The sequence below is a fragment of the Mobula hypostoma genome, chromosome 20 (genome assembly GCF_963921235.1).
Source record: "Mobula hypostoma chromosome 20, sMobHyp1.1, whole genome shotgun sequence".
Classification (NCBI taxonomy): domain Eukaryota; kingdom Metazoa; phylum Chordata; class Chondrichthyes; order Myliobatiformes; family Myliobatidae; genus Mobula; species Mobula hypostoma.
In genome coordinates this window covers 57,610,999-57,633,710 of record NC_086116.1, presented here as the reverse complement: position 1 = coordinate 57,633,710, position 22,712 = coordinate 57,610,999, and the positions used below count along the sequence as shown (strand labels likewise).

General features: G+C 40.8%; 2 protein-coding genes across 11 annotated transcripts in view; both read right to left on the bottom strand.

Moving 5' to 3' along the window:
• LOC134359560 (striatin-interacting protein 1-like) overlaps positions 1-17,642 on the bottom strand; it is a 63,992-nt gene extending 46,350 nt beyond the window's left edge. Inside the window, exons 1-4 of one of the 2 annotated variants that reach the window (XM_063073008.1) lie at positions 17,065-17,642; positions 5,785-5,854; positions 3,403-3,477; positions 456-590 (exon numbers count right to left, since the gene is read on the bottom strand). In XM_063073008.1, coding sequence (XP_062929078.1) covers positions 456-590; positions 3,403-3,477; positions 5,785-5,854; positions 17,065-17,151 — 367 coding nt within the window. In that variant the 5' untranslated portion in view covers positions 17,152-17,642. The remainder of the gene's footprint in view (positions 1-455; positions 591-3,402; positions 3,478-5,784; positions 5,855-17,064) is intronic. The other variant, XM_063073007.1, reaches the window with a different exon arrangement.
• A 2,844-nt stretch (positions 17,643-20,486) lies between these two features.
• LOC134359558 (putative adenosylhomocysteinase 3) overlaps positions 20,487-22,712 on the bottom strand; it is a 98,720-nt gene continuing 96,494 nt past the window's right edge. For 6 of the 9 annotated variants that reach the window (XM_063072997.1, XM_063073000.1, XM_063072998.1 and 3 more), the window contains 2 exons: positions 22,306-22,426; positions 20,487-21,419 (listed from right to left, as the gene is read on the bottom strand). In XM_063072997.1, the coding sequence (XP_062929067.1) occupies positions 21,413-21,419; positions 22,306-22,426 (128 nt within the window). In that variant the 3' untranslated portion in view covers positions 20,487-21,412. Of the gene's footprint in view, positions 21,420-22,301; positions 22,427-22,712 lie in introns of those variants that run through there. The other 3 variants (XM_063073003.1, XM_063072999.1, XM_063073001.1) reach the window with 1 other exon arrangement.

The following is a 22,712-nucleotide window of genomic DNA, read 5'->3' as shown; positions in this document are numbered from 1 at the left end:
TCACCAGATGTTCTTCCATGCTCTCACGTCTTTCTCCATCAAATCAGGATTGGGCACGGCCCCTACTTGACAGATAACAGATATTCATCACCGGAGTGGCCGCTGCGAGCTGTGTCACGCCGCCATCTTCTCCTCCTATTTTTACTAATGTACGTGAAGAATGTAAGAAATAAAGTAAATTCAATTCAATTCAATTAGAACCTATCTGACTGTTTAATTCTTCCTGATGTCCCGAAGATAGGTCTCGTCCTGAAACCTCGAGCTGTTTACTCTTTTTCACAGGAGCGGCCTGGCCTGCTGTGTTCCCCCAGTATTTTGTGTGTGTTACTTTGGATTTACAACGTCCGCAGATTTTCTCGTGTTTGAGTTTAATTTTTCACTTTGAATTGATAGAACAACTGCAATCGGGGAAAACGCTCTCAGAAAAGCAGTTAAACTGGCAAATAGCTCATTACCTTGGGCCAGGTACAGGACGGCTCTGGCAAACTTCAGTCTCTTCTCTCTGTTTATTACCTCCAGTCCATCCAGCAGCCTCATTAAGTAGGTCTTATGTTCAGTCTCTTCCAGCTCTACCCACTTCTTGCCTTTCCCTGGAACAGACATTAAAATTATACAGACGCCAACCTTTACAGAACTCATCTGCCCCAATAGCCAGGGACTCTGTGGGCCCCAGTGCTTCTTAGACTGCCAGTCCAATTCAGACCGCTTCCCAGAGGAACACAGTGAGCCCTAAATCTGCAGGGACTCAAGACAGACTGTAAAGAAACAACTGGGGGAGAACTACGTCCACTCAGTGGTGACTTTATTAGGTGCAGGTGGAACCTGGTGCGGTTCTCTGCTGCACACCCACTTCAAGGTTCCAGGTGTCATGCATTCCGAGGTGATCTCCCGCACACCACTGTCGTAACCACTACTCATTGAGTTACTGTCAGCTTGAACCAGTCTGGCCATTCTCCTCTGACCACTTTCATTAACAAGGCGTTTTCACCCACAGAATTGCCACTCACTGGATCTTGTTTTTGTTTTACGCACCATTCTCTGTAAGCTCTAGAGACTGATGTGCTTGAAAATCCCAGCAAAATCAGCAGTTTCTGAGATACTCAAACCACCCCATCTGGCACCAACAATCATTCTACAAAGTCACTTGGGTCACATTTCTTTCTTATTCTGATGTTTGGTCTGAACAACAACTGAACCTCTTGACCATGTCTGCATGCTTTTAAGCATCGAGTTGCTGCCAAATGATTGGCTGATTAGATATTCATATTAACATTCAGGTGTAGCTAATAAAGTGGCCACTGAGTGGGAAACATGCCAGTGGTAATAAACCTGATTCTGACTTTGAAAACCCCTTCCCAAATGCTTATAAAAGCCACCCCTTCAAACCATTCAAAACCTACCATTCTCGGTCTTCTTGTTCGCATCAAGCTGAATTATGTTAATTTATCTGGCGTTAAGTGGGCTCTTGATTATCTTTTGTAGGTTCATTATGAATTTATTAAAGCAAAAGAAAATGAGCTCTGAGAAACAATTGTGACATGGAGGACAATTACACTGAGTGAGCTTCAGTCCTTAGCTCAATCTTCTGTACATTAGAGAGTAACACAATTCCTCGTTATACTGCAGGGAAGCTGGTGAAAGACTCATTGAAACAGAAAGGTTGCACTGATAAATGACATGTTTCTAATAGTAACCAACAGGACTACCAGGAAGGAGGAGAGAAAACAGACCAATTGAAAGAATTCACACAAAATGCTGGAGGAACTCAGCAAGTCAGGCACCATCTATGGAGGGGAGAAAACAGTTGATGTTTTGGGCCAAGACCCTTCATCCCTTCCATAGATTTGCCTGGCTGCTGAGCTCCTCATGCATTTTGTGTGCGTTGCTCGAGATTTCCAGCAAAATCTCTTGTGCAACCGAAAGAATCATCTTGTCCATCCTAACTTCCTGCTCTGGTTTTGACTATAGAATCACAGAATAGGTGACATGCTGTACAGGTGAAGGTGTTCATTGCTTGTGCTGTTTTAAAAAAATCTCCAGGATAACCCTATTACCCTGCACTTCCCCAAACCTATCAAATATTGCTGTCGTATTCTACCAATTCCTTTTTTTAAAATGTTATTAATATACCAATTTTCATAGGCCTTTCAGTGGATTCCAGTTAATTGGACCATTGGTTAAACAGGGCAGCCACTTACTTGGGACAACTCTTAAAAAAGAAATATTAATTGAGAAAATACCCAGGATTCCTTTTGTCTATTTGGAACACTGTACCACTAAATTGGGACAGGAGACTGTTGCCAAAAAGTTTCTAACTACCGTCAGATGCGAGAACTTGTGTGGCCGTTACACATTATATCCTGCTTAGAGCAAACAGTTTTTAAATAGCGTCCGTTTCACGTACTTGTGCTCAAAAAGCAGAGCTTTTTTGTCACTGATATTGGCGAGAAATAAGCAGTGACAATTCAGAACTTTTGCTCAGATGTCAGAAATGGCCCGGAGCGAAAATGAAGCAACTTCACTACTTCAACAAGCACTATGAAACAAGTAGTACTAGAAACTACTAAAAAAATGAAGGTATTGACAATAAAGATTTGGAGAATGCAGTCATCGATAGCAATGTATGAAGGCAGTCTATCGTCTTCGCTAGTTTTCAGTCAATCAAAAGTATGTGGCAGTGTATACTGGATAAATTCCTCCGTTGACAACTATTAGGAACAGTGTAATAGTACTGTAGTAGCATTGATAGTGTACTCATTTATTCTGTATTTATTTAAATACATAATTCTTTACTCAGTTAAAAGGTACTTTGTCTATTTTATAACTTTTTAAACTATTTCCATGAAATTTTGGCTAATTTGGTTAGTTGCTTAGTTAGGCCAAAAATGTACAGGTCCCAATGTATCCCAATTAAGTGAAGCCCACTGTGTATCCATAAGGCTGCCTGATGATAGATGTGACACAGTTTACCAATGGGCCAGTTCTGTGTCGTACAATTTTATAACAATTTGTTCCACAAAGAAAAAGTCTCATCACACCCCTGATTACTTTTATCAATCACCTCAAATCTGTGCACTAGTTCCCAACTTTCCACTACTGGAAAAAGTTTCTTCTATTTTAATGTGTCAACATATGGACGGCATAGTTTTATATTAGGACGAATTAAAATTTTACACACCTTCCCTCACCTTCTACACCTACCACTCCTCCTCCCCCCGCCCCAGTTTTTCTGGCCTGCTGGGCGCCATTCCAGTAAATATCCGTTCATCATCAGGAGCTACTGCCAGAGGCAGCTTTCCCAGTTCAGCACCCATCAAAATCTCGCTCAAATTTGAGATTTAATGAACGGAAGCCTGTGGCATTATGAAGAGTTCCAGTGCTGTCCTTCACAAGTGTTAGTACCGTGAACAGCAAAATCCTCTTCAAAGCAGTTCCTGTTAATGGCAAACTCGGGCTCCTCAGTGTAACTGTACAGCTCTGTAGAAAAAGAACAGAGTATAGCGTCATAAATAACCAAGGAATCTGAAAACAAAGGAAGACAAAGATTAAAGATTGAAAGATTGGCTTTACTTGTCACTCTGCATCAATGACTAACACAGTCCGAAGATTGTGCTGGGGCAGGCTGCAAGTATCCCCACACTTCCAGCACCAACATGGATTGCCCACAACTGACGAGCCCGACTCAAACTGTACACCTTTGGAATGTGGGAGGAACCACACAGTCACGGGGAGAATGTACAAACTCCTTACGGACAGCAGCGGAAATTGGTGACTGCTGGCAACTGTAAAATAATTGCTCGAACTGCTATGCTGACGTCCAGCTCTAAAGACGTTAATAAATTTAGCGAATGGGAACATCTGCAGCAAATAGAATACAATGCGGGCAAACGCAAGGTTGTTCACTTTAGAGGGTTAAAGAGTGGAAATGGGGTGAGGTAGGCATCTACATAGATCATTAAAACGGCATGGAAGAGTATGGAAAGTTCAAAAGACTAACTGGAAGCTGGGATTTTACATTTGGAGAACTGGGAACAGAAGTTGTACCAAAGCTGTGGGAAACTCTGAATTAGGTAAGCCTTAAGCACTTGAACGAGCCTTTGCACCATCCCTCAAGAAGAATAGTTTTGTCTTGGACGGTACATAGTGCAGATTTTTCAAAACAATATCTGGACTCTGCAGTTTAAATTGTGAGATTTGATGAATTCCCTGGAATTTTAAAAACAAAGATGTTAAAGCACAAGGATAGAGTAAAATTGGGCAGAGGGCCAAGGACTAGGGCCAAGTATTAAGGGCCAATGTTATACAAAACTTCTGACAGAAAAACTAATATAAATTCAGACTTTCCATAAACCATGATCAATATCCAGTCATTCAACATATATCTGAGATAAACAGATTCTCGTTAGCCAGAGTCATTATGGAAAATGGGGCAGAGCAGATATTGAATGTAGAGTTGGACCAACACTGTTGACGTGGGATTGTGTGGTGACGCTTGTGGGATGACCCAGAGCAAGCAATGTGTGTTTTGATGTACATGTGATAAATAAATCTGAATCTTCCTCTTTTGCAGCTTTCTACGTGCTCACCAAATTCACAACACTGATGTAATTTTCCTCTCCATCTGACTGACTAAAGGTCAGACAAAGGCTTCTCACGCCACACACAATGCATCTGCTCTGGTTTGCACAAGACTCTATCATTGCCTACGGTTATTCGAATTATGTGGCCCTTCTGCAATATTCAATGACAACAGAACCAACTTTTAAATGTCTTTCAAGATGACTTACACAAGAAAGAGCAGTTATACAACTGTAAGTCTTTGAATTGTTAAGTAGATGTAACTCAATTGTGGACACGGCTCAGCACATCACGGAAACTAGCCTCTCCTCCACAGGTTCTATCTATACTTCCTACTGCCTCAGTAAAGCGGCCAGCACGATCAAAGACCCCTACCCAGGCCAGATATTCACTCCCCTCCCCTCTTCCATCTGGCAAAGGCCTGAAAGCACGTACCCACCAGGCTCAAATCACTGCTACAAAGCCACTGAATGGTTCCCTAGCATGATTAAAACGACTTTGACTTTATCATACACATCGATATGATCTTGCACCTTATTGTATGTCTGCACTGTACTTTCTCAGCAGTTATTACATGTTATAGATCATAAGACAAAAGATTAGTCCATTTGGCCCATCAAGTCTGCTCTGCCATTCTATCATGGCTGATTTATCTCCAGCCCAACCCCATTGTCCTGCCTTCTCCCCAAGTCTGTATTCTTTTATTGCTTTACCTTGTTCTACCTCAATGCACTGTGAAATGATTTGATCCACATAAGCAGAATGTCAGACAAGCTTTTCACTGCATCTCAGTCTACGTGGCAATAATGAACCAATTCCAATACCAATCAAAGCCCCTTCTGGATCAGTCTGGAGAATCAACCTTTTACATGGAGAATTTCTTCTTGAATCATACCACATAATTAGGGTCTGGATTTCATTCCCAAAGACAGTATTAGAGGCAGATTTATTTATAGCATTCAAAACAGAACTGGATAAATATTTAAAAGCAAAAAAAAAATTGCGGGGTTGTATGGCTTAGGATCGTTCTTACTGAAGAGCCAGTGGGGACTGGAGAGGCCTAATGTACGTGCTCTAAGCATCCTGCAGTTGTGAGATGATCATAGTTGGTAAGGCATGTCTCAATACAGGAACATAGATGAACAGTCCTGTTTAAAAGAACTACCACCATTTAGAGCAGTTAATTCAGGCATCGATGCACTTTACCTGATAACTCTGCAACTATGGTGTCTGAATCCCCGTATTCGAACTCCAGGTTAGGGGAATCCACTGAACTCTAACAACAAAGGCAAGAGAACAATTCAATTGGTTTCAGCTCATTGGCATCTCTATTTTAATTTTTACAAGGTGAACTAACCTCAACCAATGTATTCAAATATGACCATAATTTTTGGAGAATATGTCTGTATGGGATTAAATTTGGACAAGCTGATTAGCGTCTGGGAAAAGGTCATAAAATGGAACTCCAACACATCAAACCCTTTCGTGTCACTGATTAGAGATTTGCACAGGAGGACCGTGACCTTGAGTAGATACAGTCCACTTTAATGTGATATCCTGCGAAGGGTTGTGGAAAGTAGCTTGCTGAGACGAGTCAAGCATCATTCTAGACCAGGGGTTCCCAACCTTTTTTATGCCATGGATTCCTACCATTAACCGAGGGGTCTGTGGACCCCGGGTTGGGAACTCCCGCTCCAGATCATCCTTCTAACCTTATTACTGTCACACAGTCTGTTCCATCTGCTCAGTTCTATCAGGTCAACAGAAAGTACCACTGACTTAGTTGGGTAAAGCGATTAAAGAACATGAAATGATGACGAGCAACTGGAGATAAGGTACTGATCAATCACGGATAACTGATTGGCAGAATAGATCCAAAGGGACAAGTGTCCTCTTCTTGTTCCAAGAACAACACATACATTCAAAGTATATTTATTATCAAAGTATGTAGCCACAAAACAAAGACAGACAATAGAATATTCTTAAAACCCACAAAACAAAGACAATCAAACATCCAGTGTGTGAAAAAAGAACAAATCGTGTGAACAATTAAAAAAAAAGTAAAAAGAAACACACCGAACATGAACCTCAAGAGTCCCCGAAAGTGAGGAGTCCACAGCCAAGGAGAGAACTTAACGCTGAGGTGAGTGAAGCCTCTCGCAGCAGTGAGCTGAACACCGCTTTGTCCTTTGCCCTTGGCCTCGACGCCTTGATCTCTTTAATCTGGCTCGGTGCTTAAATTGGCTAAACATCGATTTATTTTCCAGACTCAAGCCAGAGACCCGCTGCTTTGATCCAGCCTGAAGTTTCAATCCGGCCCCAAGTCTGCTCCAGGAATGGCCGCTGCATATGTATTGGCATTCTCGAGAGTCTAGGTATATTTATTATAGAAGTAAGTGTGCAGTATTCAACTCTGAAAGTTGTCTTCTCCAGACAGCCATAAAATTAAGAAAACCATGGACGCCGTTTAAAGAAAACATCAACCTCCATCGACGCACAAAAAAAATAAATTATGCAAATAGCAACAAGAAAGAATGCGTAAAAATACAGAATATGAAAACATAAAATCGGAAGAGTCCAATTGAACTACAGTCCAATCCATAAACCACAGATTCAGAACTTCAGTACCATCCTCTGAGAGCACTGAGCGAGAGAGAGCGTCACATGCAGAAACCCTATCCAGCAGTAGTGAGTGAGAGGCTACTGGACAGCGGTGAACACACGCTTGCCTTCTGCACTTACCTCGATGTTTCAATCTCCCTCGATACGAGAAATGGTGTCGAACACGGGCTCCAAGTTTCGAGGCCACTCGCCTCCTGGGACCTTCTTGGAGACAGCAAAGCACCAGATTGCCGAATCGGCCCGAAAACACACCTTTAAACTGTAGATCACAGAGTCCAGAACCACATTTATAAGAAAAGGATGTAACAGAAGTGAGAGAAACTATTTTATGGACTATCTAGAAGATTTTGCCCGAGGTAGCATTGTTCACTGGCGCCATCTTGACTGGAATTTGGCTGAACCCTTCAGGATACCACAAATCACCAGGTCACACAGACACTTCAAAAGCACAGCCCCCAACGGTTGCAGACTGCAGTCCAGGTAAAGTAAAATTAATAGAAAAGCCCTGTTTGCTGCCCACAGAATGTCACTCTGTCTCACCAGTACTGTCAGCAGGTCAGGCAGGAATAAAGATGAAATGTTTCGGGCTGAGACCCTTCATCAGGATTCTACGCTCCTCTCCACAGCCGCTGCCTGACCTGCTGAGTTCCTCCAGCATTTTGTGTGCGTGTCACTCTGGATTTCCAGCAACTGCAGAATCCCTTGTATTTATGTTCTTCTTGTTCCAATGTCTTTTAAAATGCTTTTCAGGGACATAGCAAACAGGGTATTGATACAATTTATGGAACTGCAAACATTGGATTTCAAGCTCAACTTAACAATGCTTTCCTCACGATTTGTCTTCGTGTAAAATTGATGCCCACTCAACCTCCTTTGGGCTCTTGCTCCTCGTGAATCCATCATCAACCCTCTGTCATCATCTCCCGGGAGGTTCCCCGAGAACCATTGTCAGGCTACCAACACCAACTCAAGCTCCGGATGGTCACCAAGGCTACTAACACTACTCAAGCTTTCCTTCACTAACAACCTTCTCGAGACAAAACATTGAGATCATTTTGTTCAATATTTTGCAGAAACAATGGATAACTGGGAACCACAGGCTGATGTTACAAAGGGAATACAAAACAAATGAGTGGGGAAATGGGTCAGCAACCCCACTCACTCCTCTTCAGCTGCCATGTCGCAATCAGATATTCACCTTTCCCTTTGCTGAAACAAAGACCAGAACAGGACATCGGGGGGGGGGGGGGGCGGAGGTTGAGGAGGAGAGAGGGGTGTGCGAGGAGAAGAGAGGGGGTTTGAAGAGGAGAGACAGAAAGCGGGGGGGGAGACAGAAAGCTGGGGGAGAGACAGAAAGCTGGGGGGATAAAGACAGAAAGCTGGGGGGAGAGAGACAGAAAGCTGGGGAGAGACAGAAAGCTGGGGGGAGAGACAGAAAGCTGGGGGGAGAGAGACAGAAAGCTGGGGGGATAAAGACAGAAAGCTGGGGGGAGAGAGACAGAAAGCTGGGGGGAGAGAGTGGGATATCTATCTATCAGTTACGGGTATTTTAGCAAACAGAGGTTTGTAGTATTTATGTTACTAGATCGGAAATCCAGAGGGGATCAACAATTGATCTGATGACATGATCATCACAGTAAATATTTCTGACTGATATGTCTGGATTGTCATAAAATCAATTTTGTTCACTAAAGTCCTGAGCAAAAGGAAATTACTATTTTCAGGGCAAATTGGACCACATAACCTTCAGAACCAGGTCTCTGAAATTTGCTGTAGGATTGTCCAAATCTCTCTTTTTGATTTGTTTTTTTTTTGGAAAATAGAGAATTAACACAAGTAAAGGGAAAGATTTGGGAAAGGGATAAAATAAAATGAAAAAATTAAGTAAATAAGTACATAGGGATTGGATAATTATGTCTGCGGGCAGGAACACGCACGAACAAATTGGGATATAAACACCTACAATGGTTGGTATATAGGCTTGTATGCAACATTTTGGACCAGTGGAAATGGTCCAGAAGGGTTGTATGGAAACTATTATTACCATTTTTCTTAACAACTAATTTCATTACTTAGCCTAATAGGTTAGATTTACCACAGTACATAATTATCTATTTAAATGTTTATTTTCCTTTTATATCATCTCAATGTGTACTTAAGAATGTATAAATAATTGTAGTTTTATACATATAAAAAAATGGAAAAGGTTATATGTGTGAAAAAAGTACATGATAATTGTGAATTCCTTATCCAAATAAAAATAAAATTTAAAAAAAAGGGAATTGGAGAATGCACAAGGTTTTTAAAAAAAAAACTTCAGGGCAATGAAGAAAAAGTGGAGAAACAGGGAATCCTGCCCCAATATCAAGAATCGCACTCAGGCACTGTCGAGAACTGCCGATCAAATGAGATAAAACCCTACAAGTTGTATGACAGTGAGCATTAATTATTCTATAAGTATCCCTCTGAAAACTGTGCCTCTGGTTGAGGACACGATAACCTACACTCAGCGGCCCCTTTATTATGTACACGAGTGGAACCCGTTGTAGCCCATCCACTTCGAGGCTCGACGTGTTGTGCATTCAGAGATGCTCTTCTGCACACCACTGTTGCAATGTGTGGTTATCTGAGTTACTGCCACCTTCCTGTCAGCTTGAACCAGTCTGGCCATTCTCCACTGACCACTCTCATTAACAAGGCGTTTTTGCCCACAGAACTGCTGTTCACTGTATGTGTTTTTTTTTGTTTTCTGCACCATTCTCCGTAAATTCTAGAAACTTCTGTATATGAAATCCCCAGGAGATTTGTTACCATCCAAACTGGAAAAATTCCAATTTTGATGGCATCAGAAAGGATCTGGCAAGTGTGGATTTGTTGTTTCTTGTCAAAGGAGCACTTAGTAAGTTGTCGGCATTGAAAAGTGAAATTGAGAGTACAGAGTTTATATGCTCCTGTCAGAATAAAAGGCAAGGATAACAGGTTTTGGGAACTTTCATTTTTGAGAGATACGGAGGCCCTGGTTAGGAAAAAGAAATAGGCACATAACAGGTACAGGCAGGTAGGAACAAATGAGGTACCTGAGGAGCAAGAGAACACTTAAAAATGAAATCAGAAGGACTAAAAGACACAAGGTTGTTCTAGCAGACTACTTGAAGGAGAATCCCAAGGGCTTCTGCATATAGACGAGGGGTGATTTATTTTTCAACATAGTCCCCTCCTACATGTACACACTTAGCCCAGCGGTCCTGGAGCATACAGATCCCTTCTTTGTAGAAGTGGTCCACAGCAGGGGTGATTGATAAGTTTGTGGCCTAAGGTAGAAGGAGATGAGTTATTAACTTCAAACTTTCTGCACTATCACTCAAAGAGTTGAACTGCACATGCATGTAACGAGAGCATCTTGGACCTCCAGGTGGCCTAAGGTAGAAGGAGATGAGTTATACAGCTCTCATTACATGCACGTGCAGTTCAACTCTTTGAGTGAAAATGCAGAAAGTCTGAAGTTAATAACTCATCTCCTTCTACCTTACGCCACAAACTTATCAATCACCCCTGCTGTGGACCACTTTCTGGAGATCCAAGACGCCGACTTCTACAAAGAAGGGATCCGTATGCTCCATGACTGCTGGACTAAGTGTGGAAATGTAGGAAAAATAAGTGTGCTAGGTTTTCTAAAATTGACTCCTCCTACCTTACGCCACAAACTTATCAATCACCCCTCGTATTAAGAGTGAAAGGATAGCAATGGATAAAATTGGTCCTCTGGAAGATCAGAGTGGTCATCCATGCAGAGAGTCAAAAGAGATGGGGAAGACCTTAAATGGACATTTTGCATCTGTATTTACACAGGTTTATAGAAGCGTTTACAGAGTCTATAGAAGTGAGGCAGCAAAATCACGGACCCTCTGCGGGTTACAGAGGAAGTTTATGCTGTCTTGAGGAAAATCAGTGTGGATGATTTTCCAGAGCCTGACTAGACGTTCCCTTGGACACTGGGGGTGGTGGGGTGGGGGCAGGGAAGGCTAGTGCAGAAATTGCAAGGGCCCTAGGGAAGATATTTATAACACTCTTAGCCATGGGTGATATGCCGGAGGATTAGAGGATAGCTAATGATTTTTCCATTGTTTAAGAAAGGCTCTACGAAGCAGCTTATCGTTATGTGCTCGCCGCGCCCTCTTACAATTTAAAGTGGTCCATAGGGCCCACATGACCAAGGATAAACTATCTTGTTTTTATTCGGATATATCTCCCTTTTGTGATAGGTGTAATAATGGAGAAGCTTCACTAATTCATATGTTCTGGACATATCCGGGTCTTGGGAGATACTGGAAGGGGGTATTTCAAACTTTCTCTGTACTTTTCAAAGTAAATGTAAAGCCTAACCCTTTGTCTGCTTTATTCGGTATTGTTGCAGAAAAAGATATTATTCTGGGGATATCTGATTTGCACCTTTTGGCTTTTATTTCTCTTACAGCGAGGAGGACACGTTTGCTTAAATGGAAGAATGTCGTTCTGACTACTCACACTCAATGGTTACGTGATGTTATGTCATGTTTAAATTTAGAAAAGATCTGTTGTCAATTTCTGAATCTAGCCAAGACTTTCACACATTGTGGGGACCATTTTTGAACTATTTTCAAAATCTTTGATTTGTTGTTAAAGTACAGATGTTGGCTAATAACATATTTCACTACATGATAAAGATTTTTTTCCCTTCTTTCTTCCTTTACCAAGCAACTTTGATCTTGGTAGTGGGTTTGGATTTTTTTCTGCATAATAAAAAATTATATTTCAATATTATGATTTAATTTAATTTACATGAATATAGAGTAATGAGTTTGCAAGTGTGATTCAAATATGTATTGGTATTATCTTATCTTTTTTTGACATATATACTTCCTTGTACTCTGTATTCTTTTATGTAGAAACTAATAATAAAAATATTGAAAAAAAAGCTAGGAAATTTTAGACTGGTGAGCCTGACATCAGGTATGGGTAAGTTACTGGAAGGTTTTCTAAGGGACCAGATGTACAAGTACAGTTAATTGGGGCACATCAAGACCAGTATATTTTGGCCCAGCTGACCCAGTTTCATGGAAATAGTTAAAAAGGTATTAAAAAAAAGACAAATTATGGTTAGACTGAGTAACAGATTAAAATGATATACAAAATAAATTAGAATACTACCAATATTGTTGCAGTACTATAAAACTGTATTACTTCATAATGGTTACTGACAGAGGAATTCATTGAGTGTACGTTGATGTGTTCGTTTGCTTGACCGTAAATGAAATCAACAGACATCTAGCGTAGATAATGGACTACCTTTATTGCCTTCCTGCATGAAGTAATATCGTAATTCAATAATAAATTTCCTAATTCCCAGATCCATTGGCTGCACTGAAGAAGTTGTATTGAGAGGTAGAAATTCCAGCTGGATGTTTCTCAAACACTCTACACTAGGCAGTGTAGCACCATTGTCAACAAGCAGAAGAATTTTACTTGATTTCTGCTGTAGCTTCATATCCCAACTCATAAGCCATTTCTTCAAAAATTCAGAAGTCATCAGTCATTCTTATTAGCATTGTACTCCATTGGTAAACTATCCATTCTTAGCCCCTTAAAGCATCCAGGTTTAATGCTTTTCCCAATAACCAACATTTTTATCAGTTCCTGACATATTTGAAAAACACAACTCACTATGTGATCCATTGCTTTTTTTGAACGTGAAGCGTTGTGTGTTTGTAGCCAAAGGGACTGTCCAGTGTGGCATGGTTTTTTAAAAAAAACCTGATTCATAAGCATTGTAGATATCATCTGAACAAAATATTTGAAGCAAGTTGGAGAGTTTTGTAGATTTCCACGTTTCTGCACTTATAGCATCAGCACCATGTATGTTCTTGAATCTATTTCCATTGAGACAACCAATCAACTGTTGCTTTAAACTCTCTGTGATCCAGCTTCTTAGCAGCTCCTCTGACTTGCTTTTAACATTGGTCCACTGACACATACACAATTCATCCAGTTACAGTGGAAAACCATTGACAGAGGGCCTCTTCAGCATCTGGATCCGTACCTTCATGCTTTTGTTTTTGGGATGTTCCCTGTTGTCCCTCGTGTAATCCCTATTCTTCTTGTAGTTTATCTTGCTGATGTATCAAACGTGCAATTGTAGATTTCGAAACTCCAGTTGTCTCTGCCAGTTGACGATGAACGGTGTTCAGTAGATGGCTGTTAATTTGGTCAAGTAGGGTAATTTCTTCAGCTAGTGTCAAATCTTTTCACAGCACCTTGACAAGGATCTCATTTTTTTTTAAAAAAAAAGTTAAAATAAAAAAAACAAAATCATCAAAAATCGCCGGTTTTTGAATTGACATCTGTCAGTCCAAATGAATAACACAAGTACAAGCAACTGACCTAAGACTCCTCTCTAAGCAAGGTGTAATGTCTAATAGCCACAGGAGTGCACGTGACTGATTGGCTCCTGACCCAATCAAGCAGCGTTGTGTCCCAAATAAACAAAGAGAACCCCAGCTATTTTATGATTTCTTTTTGTTCTTTAAGAGTTGTCCCAAATAAGCAGCTGCCCTGATTAACCGATGGCCCAATTAACAGGAATCCACTGAATTTGGATAGACAGTGAAGGATTAGAGATAGTCAACATAGCAATGTGTGTGGTAGGTCGTGTCTAACCAATCATGGAGTTTTTGAGGGAGTTACCATGAAAGCTGATGAAAGCAAGGCATGGATGTTGTCTACACAGATTTTTAGCAAGGCCTTTGACAAGATCTGTATGAGAGTTTGGTCAAGAAGGTTCAGTCGCTTGGTATTCAAGATGAGATGGTGAATTGGATTAGATATTGGCTTTGCCTCATGCCTCTCTGACCGGAGGCCTGCGTGCCGCTGGGATCGGTGCTGGGTTCATTATTGCTGGCCATCTATATCAACAATCTGAATGATAATGGGGTTAACTGGATCAGCAAATTTGCAGATGACACCAAGATTGGGGGTGTAGTGGACAGCGAGAATGACTATCAAACCTTGCAGCTGGATCTAGACCAGGTGGAAAATTGGGCTGAAAAATGGCAGATGGAATTAAATGCAGACAAGTGTGAGGTTTTGCACTTCGAGGGGACCAATCTGGGAGAGTGTTAGGGCACTGAAGATTGTGGTAGAATCGAGGGATCCCGGGAATGCAAATCCATAATTGTTGTCACAGGTAGATAGGGTCATAAAGAAAGCTTGTGGCTCACTAGCCTTCATAAATCAATGTATTGAGTACAGGAGTTGGGATGTTATGTTGAAGTTGTATAGGATGTTGGTGAGGCCTAATTTGGAGTATTGTGTGAAGTTTTGGTCACCTACCTACAGGAAAGATGTCAATAAGATTGGAAGAGTGCAGAGAAAATTTCAAGGACATTGCTGGGTCTTGAGGACCTGAGTTATAGGGAAAGGTTGAATAGGTTAGGACTTTTTCCCTGGAGTGTAGAGGAATGAGGGGAGATTTGATAGAAGTATACAAAACTATGAAGGGTATGGATAAGGTAAATACATACAGGCTTTTCCCGCTGAGGTTGGGAGATAATAGGACTAGAGGTCGTGGGTTAAGGATGGAAGATGAAGTTCTTCACTCAGAAGGCGGTGTAAGTTTGGCTGATTAAATATATGCATTAATAAGTAGATGTACAGGTGTACGTAAGAAAATGGCCACTGAGCGTACTAGGATGACATTTGGGAGCTCCAAGAAGCTTTCCAAAATCTGTGGAATTTTGGAAGACAATAAGCAGAACATTCACTATCTCTGTCAAAATTCTCGATGCAGATCAGCAGCGTTGGTCCATTTTCGGGGCTCACTGACAGTTTTGATCCTTTTTCCCCTGTGGTGATGATCAATTGGTTTAATTCTTCTACCATTTCTTTATTGACCATTATAAATCCCCTCTTACCGTTTCTGCCCCCCAAGGTCCCAAGTTTTGTGTTCATTTGCTCTGACCACAATCTCCTGTTATCAATATCTGGGTCATTCATTGTTGAATTCTGAAATGATCCCAGTCCCCAGGTTTGTTGTTTACTCTGGCAACTATAATCCTTTGCTTTCAGTTTGATATCATCTTTAATTTCTAATGAATAGTCAAACTGATTATTTACAATATTTTCTATTATGTTTCAGATTCCCAGTAATTGTAGTGTTTTTTTGGCGTTTCTTTATTTAACCCTCCTGCATGCATCTATTTTTAACCATTTTAACTTTCACACAAATCTTTTAACAGCTTTTTTTGTCCTCTATTCTGGCTCTCGCTTCCATTCTTCTCTCTATTTTCATTCTGTGTCTCAGTTCATCCCGCCCTTGAATCACGCTCTTTCCCGTTGATACTTCGTGCAAGCACGCGAGTGTTTGTCCCGTCCAGTTCATTCTCCACTCTGAGAATCTATGATCACTATGAGATTAATCTGCAGAGAACGCCAATACATTTGGGGCGGTGGGGGTGGCCTATCCAAACTGCCAGTCATAGAGTCGTATAGATAGAAACAAGACCTTCAGTACACATGCAGTCACAGGGAAATTCTGCAAACACCTTGCAGGCAACACAAGACAGGATCGTGAGCAGATCACTGGGGCCGTGACGCGGCAACCCCTCCCTCCATCACACCGTGCTGCTCTGGTTTATACGCGACTTTTTGTTTTGTCTCCAGCTGCCTTGATTAATCGACAGTTTATCACTCTGGCAGTGACCTATCCTTCTCCCACTATCTTCCACACTTACAACGAACTTGCTTTCTTTCCTGTCCAATTCTGACGAAGGCTCTTTGACCTGAAATGTTAAGTCTAGTTCTCGTTCCTGATACTGACTTGCTCCAGCGTTTTCAGTTTCTAAAACAATCAGAAAGGCTCTTGGCGAGACTACCCTGGAGAACTGCGAACTACACGCCGAGTCCCCCAGGGTGGTTGCTGGGATCGTGAATCCATCACGAGGAGAGACCGGTTCGACCAGGTCTCTATCATGAGGGCATTGCGCAGACCAGACCTCTATTTTGTGGTTTTGAAACATGTGAGGCAACCTCATCTGAAACTGAAAAATGATTAACAGGCCAGCCAGGATAATGCAGGAACAACGTTCCCTGGGGCCAATGAATCTAGATCTAGGTTCTCAAAAACAGTCTCACGAGAAATGAAGAGGACGTTGCTCAGATTGTAACTAGTCTTTGAAATTCTCTAAGCGAGAGGATGGCGGAGAGTCATTGAACGCATTCAGCACAGATAACAATCAGGGTGGAAAACCACGTCGAAACAGAAGATGAGCCCCAACCTTGTTGAAGACGCAGCACACACTACGGAATCTTCCGATTTATTTTGCTCTCTCCGAAGATGCCATCTGATCTATTTGCAGCATACTCTATCATGAGAAACACGATGGAATGACTGGGAGAAAGGGGGCGATGTATTTCCAGAAGCAAGCATTCTACGTTTAAGCCACATTATTTAGATAGCTTAGCTTCCATAATTTTCACAAAAATATTTTTTTTGTTAAAAGGGGTATCTTAAATCTTCATACGCTATCAGTGGTATAAATTTTGCAAGTTTGCCTCGCACATTATTCTTGCAAGAGCTACAGTGCACTCTGAACATTTAATGCAACTTTTGGAAGTTGCATGGATCCTGCTTCCTCGGTCTTGTCGGTACCGGTTCCGCCGTCCTTTGTCGCAGAGAATGATCCAGGGTGGTACTGGTTTGGAATAGTTATTATTAGCCACTGACACCCGCTCCCAGTTATTATTAGCCGCTGATACTCTCCCCGTGTTACTGTGGCTATAATTAGCCGCTTACGCGGCGTCCCGTCCTCTGATTTCGGGCGTTGCACTCACCTCCGAATCCTTGCGCTGGTTTCGGAAGAGTTCCTTCGCCCGGGCTGTGGAAGATCCGCTTACCCCGCTCAAATTCGCAGTCTCCATCCTTACTCCAATTCAAGACAGTGTTACTTCCCGTAACCAAGCGCCAGGTCCCGCAACTCCGCCCTCCCACTGTTCATTGGGCAGTCTCCATTTAATGGTGGGCTCTTATACAGATTTCCATGCTTCATTGGACGAACAGAGGGGTCGTCAATCGTCCTGCTAGGGAAAGCTATCGGCCCCTCCCACTCTGAACCATTGCCAGCTTCCTCAGCGCTGTAGCTCACTTGCCCACACGTTGCTGTTCATTGTCAAACTCTTATGTACCTGCTGTCATTGGAGGAGCATAAAATCACCTAGATTAGTCGTTCGACGTCTTTACGTTCCTTTCCCAGCTGCCTAGTTGCCATTGGTGGGACTCATTATCGATCCCGACGATTTCAGACATCCAGCTTTTTCCAGTGTCCAAACCGCAGGTGGCTCCTCCTTTGCTAAGTATTTCTAATATTCACTTTTTAATTTTGGATTGCCTGCAACAGTCGATTCATCATCTCGGTTTTTGTATGCTTTTATTTCTAACCGCCCTCACCCATCTTACTGTTTATAGTCCTCCAACTGCACGGCGGGGACAAGTAGAGGTCACATGCTTCCTGGACGGCAGCGCATCGTAAGCAGGGCAGCCTCACTCTCCAAGCCCAGCACTGGCATTGCCCGTCTTATTGCTACTACTCCTCGGGGCTTAGAATAGTATGTTTTCTTACTTTTTCTAGTTTGGTTACAGTATGATTAACCCATAAACAAGAAATTCTGCAGTGCTGGAAACCCAGAGTAACATCATACAAAACGCTGAAGGAACTCATCCATGGAGGGGAATAAATATTTTGGGCTGAGACCCTTAATAAGGACAGAACAATCAACTGTTTCATTACCATGGACCTTGCCTGTCGTGTTGGTTATTGCCAGTGTTTTTGACGTTTTACTTCAGATTTCCGACATTTGTGGGTTTTTTTTTTGCTTTTTCAGTCTCCGAGCTCAACCTTTGTATTTGCCACCCAACTCATACAAAAATTGTAAAATGTCAGGTTTAGCAAAGACGAGGGCATTCAAGTCCAAAATTTCTGTATCACTGGAAAGTTACATGCAATTATTGGAAAAATCAAAACCTATTAAATCATTAGCTTAGACCATATAAGACTGGCACTTGGAAGTGTAGCAAAGCCTCAAACAATCCCTTCTGGGAATCAGTGTAGTGATTGCTGTAGTGTACTAGTACATCCACCATGTGGTTAAAAAACAGCTTTCCAAAAAAGCTTGCAATCCAATTGTGGACACAAGGATAAAGAAAAAAAATCATTGGACATCAGCACATGAGAAATAATATTGGAAAAAACTGACTTTATTAACTTTATTTGAATTATGAGTACAGCTGCATTATTTCATCTACTACAATACTTGACCAATAATACAGTACATAAAATAGTTACTCAATGATAAAACTCAGTTTGTGTAGATAGATGATTTGCTTTTTCTTTTGGAGTTGATACACCTGCTCTCCAGAGCAGGTTGCTGGTGTCCATTTTGCTTAAAGTTTTATTTATTACATACAACAATTATTACATTCCATGCCAACCTCTTCCCCTCAATCAAAGCAAGAATAAAAAAAGCAGCCACTAAATGGCTGGGATTCATTTAAAAATACTAGTTTTTGGCATTGCAGGGGAGGGAGAAAAATATAGCAATGTGCAGTAATGTATATGGGGTTAATATATTTGTGGGAATCCTAAGACAGATGTGGTAAAATGTTTCAAAATAAAACAGAAATCATCCAATATTATGATAAGTAATTAAGACAGATAGCAACTGATAAGGCGTTTTTCCTTCGAGAGAAACAAACATAAAATGGCTCTTGGTCAGACAGCTTCGCAGGTGCAGTTGGGTGAATGGTCTTTAATACAAGTCCAAGCTTCCAATCGGTGACAATGGTTTTCAATTTGTTGCCCGGACAGGTGACAAGATGCGTGGTAATCCCAATCTCAGTGAAGATGGGTTAGCAGAAGACCAATCAGAAGCATTAAGCACATGCAACAGTCTGTAACAATCAGTACCATTTGAAAATTTTAGGATGGAGGGAAGTGAATAATGGAAGTTGGATAACAAGGTTCAATCAAATATATTTAAATACCAAAAGCATCTTTCACCGTAATGTAATACAAGCCCACCTACAAACCCCATTTCCAGAAAAGTTGGGATATTTTCCAAAATGCAATAAAAACAAAAATCTGTGATATGATAATTCACGTGAACCTTTATTTAACTGACAAAAGTACAAAGAAAAGATTTTCAATAGTTTTACTGACCAACTTAATTGTATTTTGTAAATATACACAAATTTAGAATTTGATGGCTGCAACACACTCAAAAGTTGGGACAGAGTTAAAATAAGATGGAAAAGTGCACAGAAACCGTCATGCTACTGTGACAATTATAGCCACCTGGGCTCGGGAGTACTTCGGAAAACCATTGTCACTCAACACAGTCCGTCGCTGCATCCAGAAATGCAACTTGAAACTGTATTATGCAAGGAGGAAGCCATATATCAACTCTATGCAGAAATGCTGGCGAGTTCTCTGGGCCCGAGCTCATCTCAGATGGATCAAAGGACTGTGGAACCGTGTGCTGTGGTCAGATGAGTCCACATTTCAGCTCGTTTTCGGGAAAAATGGGCGTTGAGTTCTCCGTGCCAAAGATGAAAACGACCATCTAGATTGTTATCAGCAAAAGGTGCAAAAGCCAGCATCTGTGATGGTATGGGGGTGCATCAGTGCCCACGGCATTTGTGAGTTGCATTTATGTGAAGGTACCATTGAATCTGAGGCATATATTAGGATTTTAGAGAGACATATGTTGCCATCAAGGCAACACCTCTTCCCAGGACTTCCATGCTTATTTCAGCAGGACAATGCCAGACCACATTCTGCACGGGCTACAACAGCTTGGCTTTGTAGACACAGAGTGCGTGTGCTTGACTGACCTGCTGCCAGTCCAGATCTATCTCCTATTGAAAATGTATGGTGCATTATGAAGAGGAGAATCATAGACAATGGAGACCACGGACTGTTGAGCAGCCTAAGTCTTATATCAAGCAAGAATGGACAAAATTTCCAATTGCAAATCTACTACAATTAGCATCCTCAGTTCCAAAACGATTAAAAAATGTTATTGAAAGGAAAGGTGATGTAACACAATGGTAAACATGCCTCTGTCCCAACTTTTGTTGAGTGTGTTGCAGCCAAATTCTAAATTTGTGTATGTTTACAAAATACAATTAAGTTGGTCAGTAAAACTATTGAAAATCTCTTCTTTGTACTTTTGTCAGTTAAATAAAGGTTCACGTGAATTAACATAACACAGATTTTTGTTTTTATTGCATTTTGGAAAATATCCTAACTTTTCTGGAAATGGGGTTTGTACAAACAAATATTCTATCTTTCAGGGGAAAAAGACTAAACTTTATTCTACTTAACTATTGAAGTCATAAAAAAACAATTGAGTTCACTTATTTTAAAATACAACAATGGTTGAAAGCTTTATGGACATCTGTGGTTCATTTGGTTACCCCATCATTTCTGCAGCCCATTCCAGACTTTATACACTCTACAGACATGAAGCTAATGTCCCAGCTGGGGGAAGCAGCTCACATTCTTAGGAACTGAGACAAGGTTGAAATAGTACCATGACTTAAGGAAACAATAGCAATGCGGCAAAGAAGGAGTCTTAATACTAAGCTACCTCACCAGTCACACCATCTACTCCGCTAAACCTGATTTTAATAAGAAGTTTCAGAAACAAAACACAAGTTATATTTTGAGAGCCTTGTTATTTGATTTTCCAGGCTCTCACAGCTAGATTTTGTTTGAAGTAAGTCTTTTAAGGATTCCCATAATGGTAAACAGTAAGCATTTAACTATTTCCTTACCTCTTTTACTCAACAAATAAAATTTCTGAAATATGTGCACCTTAACAATTTTGAAACAGCTAACATTTTGCTTCCATAGTTTCTTTCCCGAGGTTAACAGCAAGGATGTTATAATTATATTAAAGCACAGCAGCAATAGAAGAGAAAAAAAAATCACATTAAACATTTTTTTGTCTTCTAGTGCAGTAAAAAAATTGTTTACAGAGATTATACACATTCTATGTAAATAAATAAATGACTAAATATTTAAAACTGTTTAATCAAGGCCAGCTCTAAAGAAGAGATTTTGTTCGTGTACATTAGTGACAAAAGGTTCCCCTCTTGTTTGATAGACTTGTGGCTTTGCATTTAATACCTAGGACAAGGAACAAAAACAAAGCTTTAGAAACACTTTGCTTAGTTGGGACACAGACAGACCAAACTCCTTAATTTTCATTCAGGTATCAAAGCTTCTTTCCTGGTCTTGAGCTAGACCATACTTTTCCCTATTTTTTAACCTTATATTTTCCATTGTAATTTAGTCCAAGCCAAAGTTACAATGATGTGGTTACAGTTTATAAGAGCACTCTTTCAGGAAGTTTACAAATAATGCTCCTCCATACAAAACTGGTTATGACCAGGAATTGTTTGCTAACATACTGCAGGAGACGTGCTGTGTTAATAATTCAGACTGAATCTGAACACAGAGTGCTCCACAGTTTAAAGCAAGCTTAGTCACACACACAAACAGGCCCTTCAGCTCAGCAAGGCTGTGCCAACTATCAAAGGCCCAATTGCACAAATTCCATTTTATTCTTTCCACATTCTACTGTTTACCTGAGGATCAGGGGCAATTTACAGTGGCCAGTTACCCACCAATTGACATGTCTTCGGCATGTGGGAGGGAACCAGGCAGCTGGGAAAATCCATAATATGAAACATGTCAGAATTGGAGAGGATAACGGGAATTGTGAGGTGGCAGCTCTACTAGATGCATCATGGTGCTGCTCAAATATGACAAAGAAATCTTCATGATCTGATAAATTCCTCACAATAAACAGACTATTGTGCATTAGAAAACAATGTATAATCATAAAAAACTTCCATTGTTTGAACTCTTTGCAACCCATCCCCTACTCTTTGATTGTGCATTACCAGCTTTTCTGACTACTTTACAATCAAATTTTTAATAACTACAAGCTTAGTCACCATTTCCTATGCCTCAACATTGGGAGTTTTAACCAGTTGACTTTGCCTCTTACCGGTAGTAGTTTGGCTTGAAAGGCCCATTCTTGTTCAAACCCAGATATTTTGCCTGCTCGTCTGTCAGTTCTGTGAGATGTGCATCAAAAGTGGGCAAATGAAGACTTGCTACATACTCATCTGGGAAAGAAAAAAATCACAAATTAACAGTCCATTCAGCAGACATAACCCTATAGAATGAACAAAATGGAACATCTTAGAGGGGGAAAAAAAAAATCAAAATAAAGGTTTGAAAGGTCTTGAAAACCTAGATTGACTAGCAATGACAGTTTGGTCTACCAAAAATGTTTTTTTTTTAAAATTTGACTGTCTTGGAAATAAACAAAGCTTTTACTTCATCAGAAGAATAACACAGGTCCTGAGGTTGTGGGCGAGCCCATCCTTGGTAAAGGTGAATAATCATACT